At 36.0% G+C, this 6,809-nt stretch overlaps 1 protein-coding gene across 1 annotated transcript; it reads left to right on the forward strand.

Annotated features, from left to right (window-relative positions):
• Window positions 1–1,578: 1,578 nt before the first annotated feature.
• Window positions 1,579–5,921, forward strand: LOC147861876 (RING/U-box superfamily protein). Its single transcript, XM_087322954.1, has 4 exons — window positions 1,579–2,307; window positions 3,892–4,059; window positions 4,461–4,518; window positions 4,983–5,921. Exons 1-4 carry the CDS (start codon window positions 1,709–1,711, stop codon window positions 5,295–5,297), a joined length of 1,140 nt encoding a protein of 379 aa, XP_087179080.1. The 5' UTR covers window positions 1,579–1,708; the 3' UTR covers window positions 5,298–5,921.
• Window positions 5,922–6,809: the final 888 nt, after the last annotated feature.

Consider the following 6,809-nt stretch of genomic DNA (forward strand, 5'->3'; position numbering starts at 1 on the left):
GCCGTTTGGTTTAAACGAATCTTGAAGGATCTGGGCGTTCCCATCACGAATCCAATTCTTCTTTACTACGACAACATGAGCAATATTCATCTGGCTCAAAACCCAGTCTTTCACGCTCGGACCAAGCACATTGAGGTGCACTATCACTTCATCCGAGAGCGTGGCCTAGCTGAAGATGTCAACCTGCAATACATCAGTACAAATCTGCAAACGATCGACATCTTCATGAAGGCTCTAGGAGCCGACAAGTTGCAATAGTTCACGATGAACCTAGGCCTTGCAACCACCAACTAGCCGCGATTGAGGGGGGAGTGAGGATAAGGAGCCAGAACCGTCCGACATGACGTTGAGCAGAGTAGAATGAACACAAGAGTGAGCCGACTGTCTATAGCCAAAGCCGGAGCTGACTGGAAGCTAACCTAAAGATAAGTCTGAACCAACTATTTAACGACCAGAAGTTGCGTTTGAAGGAGCGTGTTGAGAATCAAACTCAACTTCCCTAGTGTGGGAACACACCTGAGAAATATCCAAGTTGTCACTGTGTACACAAGTGTGTAAACATCCCACCTCCTTGTATCATAACTGATGTGCCATAGAAGTTAAGACCTATGACATATATTTAGTAAGTAGTTAAGTCTCCATCTCTTCCCAAGAGACGATGGTAGAAAGAGAATGTAGAGAGCATGTGACTACATAAGCACCTTCTCCTCCTCTTTGTAACATTATTGGTTATTATTCTTGTTAATATAGTGGTGCAGGTGTGTCCATACTCATTGTCCCCACTTGTCCCTAAAAAGTTTCATTGGTTATATGTTGGTAAATATTAGAAAGGTTATGGTTAACATTTTGTATCTTATACTCTCTTTGTTGTTTTAGCTCTAAGATATGCTTACCTAGTGTATTCTTATTTGGGGTATCTAACAAGTTGGAGAGGGTGAGAGAGGGTCCTAGTATTTTGCCCTTAACTTGACGTAAGCTAGATATTTGCATGTAAAGTGATACTCATCCTCTGTCTCAATGTGACATAATCTACATATCCTTTCCTTTTCGGGGACTCCATTAGCTCGACCATTCTCAATCTCAAGTTTGTGAGATGATACTCTAGAGTTATCCAATGATAATCCTTAGTTCATTTGGTAAGAACATATCTAGATAGTTTGATTGTAAACTAAAACATAATAACTTAGAGAAGTGCATGAAGTGTTCCTTATAGTAGTACAGCATTATAGATGGGAATATGTAGCTCTAATATGTTGATCCATTTATGCCGAGAGAAAATTTCTTGGCGCATTACTTTATTATGGTCCTGATGGGAGATTAAAGTTTTTTCGGACTTATGGTTGTACCTAAGAGGAGGGGGTAGGTTATTGATGTCTCATAAGTTTGCGAAAGCCAAACATACCACAATGTTATTATATATGTATACCGAGCGCTAGTATGAGAGGCTCATTCATAGAATTGTTATTTATTTGTGGGCTAATTTTCCACTGTCCCATGTTTGTTCCGTCGTGATTGGATTCTGCAGGGAAAATGTAATAATGTCGTTGTGAGCAGGTGGAGGTGTGTGTGATTTTGAGTGAAGGAGTGATTGGATTCTGCAGGGAAATGTAAATAATGTCGTAGGCCTTCCCGAGCAGGAGCAGGAATCGAGTTCTGATTCATTCTTAGGGTTTCCCTAAACGGGAAGAAAGAAGGAAAACGAAAGAGAATGCATCAGCATGTATGGCTACCTTCATTACGAGTCTGGGCCCCAATAACCCAGAGACCATCTTCTTCGTCTTCTTCTTCTTCATGTCCTTCGCCATTATCACAGGACATCTCTGGCAGATTGAGATCTTATGCAAAGGAAGATCCTTCTCTTGCCCTGGAAACAGAAGATTCCGTAAAAAACAAGGAGAGGAAGAAAAATAAAAAGAAAAGAAGAGAACGAAAAGAAGAAGAAGAAGAAGAAGAAGATGATGATGATGATGATGATGATGATTGCGATGGAGAAAAGAAGAAAAGAAGGAGAAAACCTAATCATATGTGTCCAATATGTCTTTGCTCTGTTGAAGAATCAAATCTTTCTGTTCTTCAATGGTGCATGCATAGTTTTTGTGTGCAATGTATAGAGAAATGGAGCAAACAAGAGCGTTTTTGCCCTCTTTGTAAGCAAACTTTCCATGGATGGTATTATAACATAAGAAGCTCAGGTGAATGTGATGTGAAAAAACTACCAAAATTCATGTCTTCTTCTTCTTCTTCTTCTTCTTCACATTTACAACTGCATGATTCTAATCAGATTTCGAGTTGGCAGAGAATACAAAGGTGTGTTTTCATCAATATTGAGAATTGAACTATTTTTATGTCGTTTGTTTTAAAATGTCTTGTTTTGAAATAATATTCTCTCTAGGTTCGTTGAATGTATAAGACCCTAGATAACTAGGGTTTGGAGACTTCGGGGAATATATGAGATTATTGATTATTACTGTTTAATAATTTAGTAAACCTTAAGCCTTTAAATCCTAAACCCAGTGTTTGAAAAAGAATAAAGACACTGAAATACCAAATTTTGAGCTTTCTGAAGAGATTATTTTTCATTCTTTGTTGAAATTTGTGAATTTCCTACGAAATTCTGACAAGAATATGGTATTTTTTCTAGTTTCTTTTTATTTCATGCATAGAACTGAAAAGAGTCTATTAGCATTTTGTTTTCAGAAATTAACTTAACTTCTTTGCTGATTCATATTTGCATTCAGATAAAAGCTGTGATGCTACTAGAAACTAATAGATTTCAATTTTCGAGAATCCAGAAAGTCATAACATTATCATGATGTCATCTTGAAAGTCAAATGTCTTATCTAGATTGGAAAGGAACAAAAAAAGGCTCAAAAGTATGTTAAACATACCATTCAAATAATATACATCAGGATTCAGAACCATGATTTCGTCATTCATGTCATATACTTTATTCATATGAAAAAGGAAAAATAAACTCTAAAAAGCCCTTATTCCTTTCTTATTTTTCTCAAGTACTCCTGGTTAATTTCAGAACAAGGATGAATTTATTATATGATTGCTCAAGTAGCATATATACTTAAAAAGATGTTGTCTAAGGGCTCTCAGAGAAAAATGAAAAGTTATGGGCATTTGGGGAAGTAAAGACAAACTCAGGGTATTCCAGAGTCCCCCCCCCTTAGAAGAAAGATCTGAAATTGAAGCTAAACCTATAATGTAATCTAGAACCTATGTGAAATCCAGTACCTATGCTAAAGCTACTCTAATAATGGAGAGGGACATAAAAAAGAATACATGCTAAAACTCATCCCGCATGGCTCATGGCTAGTTATCTAGAAGCATCCAAGAATATCATTTGGGTAAGGGCTCTCATTGACCTTGGTAGTATGGCGAATGCCTCCTTTTCTGTAAGCTCTAGAATCTATAAGCTCATTTTCCAGGGTGTGTATCTGTAAGCTCTAGAATCTATAAGCTCATTTTCCAGGGTGTGTATCTGTAAGCTCAAACATTGTGCGGCTCTCTAGAATCAGGATCAGGATCAATTCCTCAATGATGAATCATACTCCCTATGTGTTGTGGGATATGGGTTCCCAATCTGAGTTTTGTTTGCCATAGCATTTTGTCTAGAAAAAGTAATATCTAATTTTACCTCTCTCATCTGGAGTTCTCCTCTTGTAAGTAACATAATATTGCTCATAATATTTTGACTAGGACAGGTAATATAATTTTATTTCTCCTGTTCTCCTCTTGTAAGTAACATAATATTGTTCATAATATCTTAACTAGGACAAGTAAATTAATTTTATTTCTCCCCTTCTTCTTGTATAAGTATATGGAACCCATATCGACCCAGACATTGAACATGAACTTTGTTTGCTTATTGATTTTTGGTAGGTACCCAAATTCAAGATTTCAAAGAGGGTCCATGTCAGAAGCTTTTCTGCAGAGATCACACCCTTTACCTAGGAGGAGGTCCTTTGGCGCTTCAAGGGGTTCATCACACTCTCAACCCAAAAGAGATGAAGAGAATAAAATTAGTGAAACTCTCAAATGGAGGGCTAGGTATGTGCATTTGTATTTAGAACCTGGCTAAAAAAAGAAGCCTCTTTGCTATTTTTCTCTGTCACTTTCTGCCCTATAACGTAGTATTCAGGGAAAAATACCCTAGCTTTGGACATTTTACCACAATACTCTTAAGTTTTACAAAATGTACTAGAATAGCCCCATTATAGTCATAAAAGCTTTGTTCTTCATACCTAGTCTAGTTATTTTGAAACTCTTCAAGAATGTACTAGAATAGCCTCTATAGTGTGAAGCATTTTGTTTTCAGAGGCAAACTCTGACCATTTTGAAAGCTTAGAGATATTCTGAAAAATGTTCCAGAAGTTAGGGGTATTTTGGTGTGTTTTTCCTTGTAAATTGGTTTCTAAACATCTTGACTGATCTAGCCTGTATTTTTACAGTATTTATAAGCGGCATTTGCAAGCCATTCCACCCCAAATCAATACCAGAGTGAATGTGGTAGTAAAATATTTTCTTGATCTGTTTTTCTGAATGTGTGTCTCAGAGCCATACCTCGTTAAGATTGAGTAGTATTATCTTATAAAATACTGAAAATACTGACACATTCTAGTCTTACATACTGCAAGAAAACGAACAATGGGATTTTAATGGATATGAATATTTAAGGCTCTGTCTCTACTTTTTCACCTGGAAAAATTATAATTTTTTAGTAATTAGTACCCATAAATATTCATATACATGAAAACCCCATTGTTCATAAATTTTAGTTCTTGACAGAAAAAAGTCTACCAAATTTATTTAACATAAAAACATGTGTAACGAGACAATAATTCAAATGAATTTTATTGCAAAATATAAGAACATATGGTGTGAGACAACATCTTCAAAATTTTAAGTTAAAAGCTTGACTCAAATGCAATAGGATGTGACTCTATTCTTATATAACTAGAATGATGATCCAGGTGTCTATTGACGGTCCTGATCGAAAAATGAGGATTGAGAAGCGTTTGAAGCCATGGATAATCCGAGAGCTACATGCAATTACTGGTGATCGGGAGCCTTCTTTATTGGTTCAATTTGTGCTTTCCTTGTGGGTTAATGTGGTAATCCACAAAGAGAATGGTGGATTGCGAGAATCGGAAGCTGTTGAGCAGCTTAAGCCCTTTTTAGATGAGAAAGCTGCTGTTTTTTGGCACGAAATGAAATGTTTTGCCGAAAGCCCCTTCTCGTTAATGGCTTATGATTCTGTGGTGAAATACAAGAGGTGCTATGAGTAGATGAAAAAGTAAGAAACCAAACATCTCTTTCAATGAGTAGCATTCGTTAACTGAATTAACCAAACAAGTCACTTTGAAAGTGTAGGTAGTAAAAAAACGCCTAGACAAAAATAATATGTTCACTCGATGTCTGAAGGATGCACTGAGAGTTGTCTTCTGACCTTGGTTTACAAAGAATGAGCTTGGCCCCTCTACACCAACAAGAAGCATTCAAGATATATAAAATATATACATTTTGGTGATATGGTGCACATATTATTGATAGTCTTGTGGTAGTTTGAGAAGCGTGGGAAGATCGGGATTACAGTTATGTATTCTCATTATTTTTACACCATTGTTATGGCTGTCTATGGTCTCTTCCAGGATGGCAGGTGCCATTTTTTCATGTGGTCAAACGAATCCCTTCAGGAAATATCTATTCCTACAATTCATTCCAGATCACATTTACTTACAATCATTGTATACACATGCAATGATTCTTTTGAAGCTCTATCTTGGAACTTCGCTATTTGTACAATCATGATTTTATTACATAGTCCATTACTGATCAGTAAGGCTTGTGAAGCCATATTGTTTTTTGTAGTTTTACCCCATTGTTATAATGCAATTTCGTCTCTTCCTCTATTTGTAAATTGTAGTTCACATGTTATAACAAAAGTGTTACTTTTGAAGCATTCTGCATAATGTTTGAAATTTCTTCCTCTGTGTGTAAATTGTAGTCCACATATTATAACAAAAGTGTTACTTTTGAAGCATTCTTTGTAACGTTTGAAATTTTTTCTCTTCATGCCAATGATATGAATGCATGAGACTTCCTAACCTTCTTATTGGGTACAATCCATCATCCATTGTTGTGTTATATATCTATCTATCTGTCTATCTCAATGGTAACATATTATATCCTTTGTGAAGTCTTCATTATGAAGAGAACAACATGCTTTGCTTTAGCACCATCATCATCCATAGTTTTGGGGAATCGTAAAGCTATTTTGAACCTTTCAGTCTTGGATTATATTTTGCGCTTAATGAAGTTTTGGGAATCATTTTGGGGGAGTTATATTTATCCTTATCATTATTTATAGCTCATTGCTTGATCAAGACTTCTGTGCTCCTCTCTTATTAGTTTCCAAAGGTTAATTTAGACGAAGTTTTGGTTTCCTTTGCTTTAGCTTTTGCATGATGAGGCAAAGTGGTGTTCCATCTTTTATCATCTGTATGAGCTGCCATATAACTTGCATTGCCAATGTCAAACTAGACTTACAATTTTAACTTAGCATTTGTTGGTTGGCATTGCAACAGTAAACTTCAAATGCAATATTGCATCTCCATTGTTGTCTTTGAGTTGTTTGAACTTCATATGGGGATTGCACATCAATCAACGTCCACCAAAATTCCTTGCTCTAATTGACAACAAACACAAAATAATATTGCTAAATCAATATGTGAAGATACGAGAAATTAATGTCCGGTCAAAATAGATTATGTTTAAGGTTTAGGGTTTATGCTAAAACA

Source organism: Azolla caroliniana, unplaced genomic scaffold, assembly GCF_043228905.1.
Source record: "Azolla caroliniana isolate FFs.n. ecotype wild unplaced genomic scaffold, voAzoCaro1.0.p SCAF_7, whole genome shotgun sequence".
NCBI classification, from domain to species: Eukaryota; Viridiplantae; Streptophyta; class Polypodiopsida; order Salviniales; family Salviniaceae; genus Azolla; species Azolla caroliniana.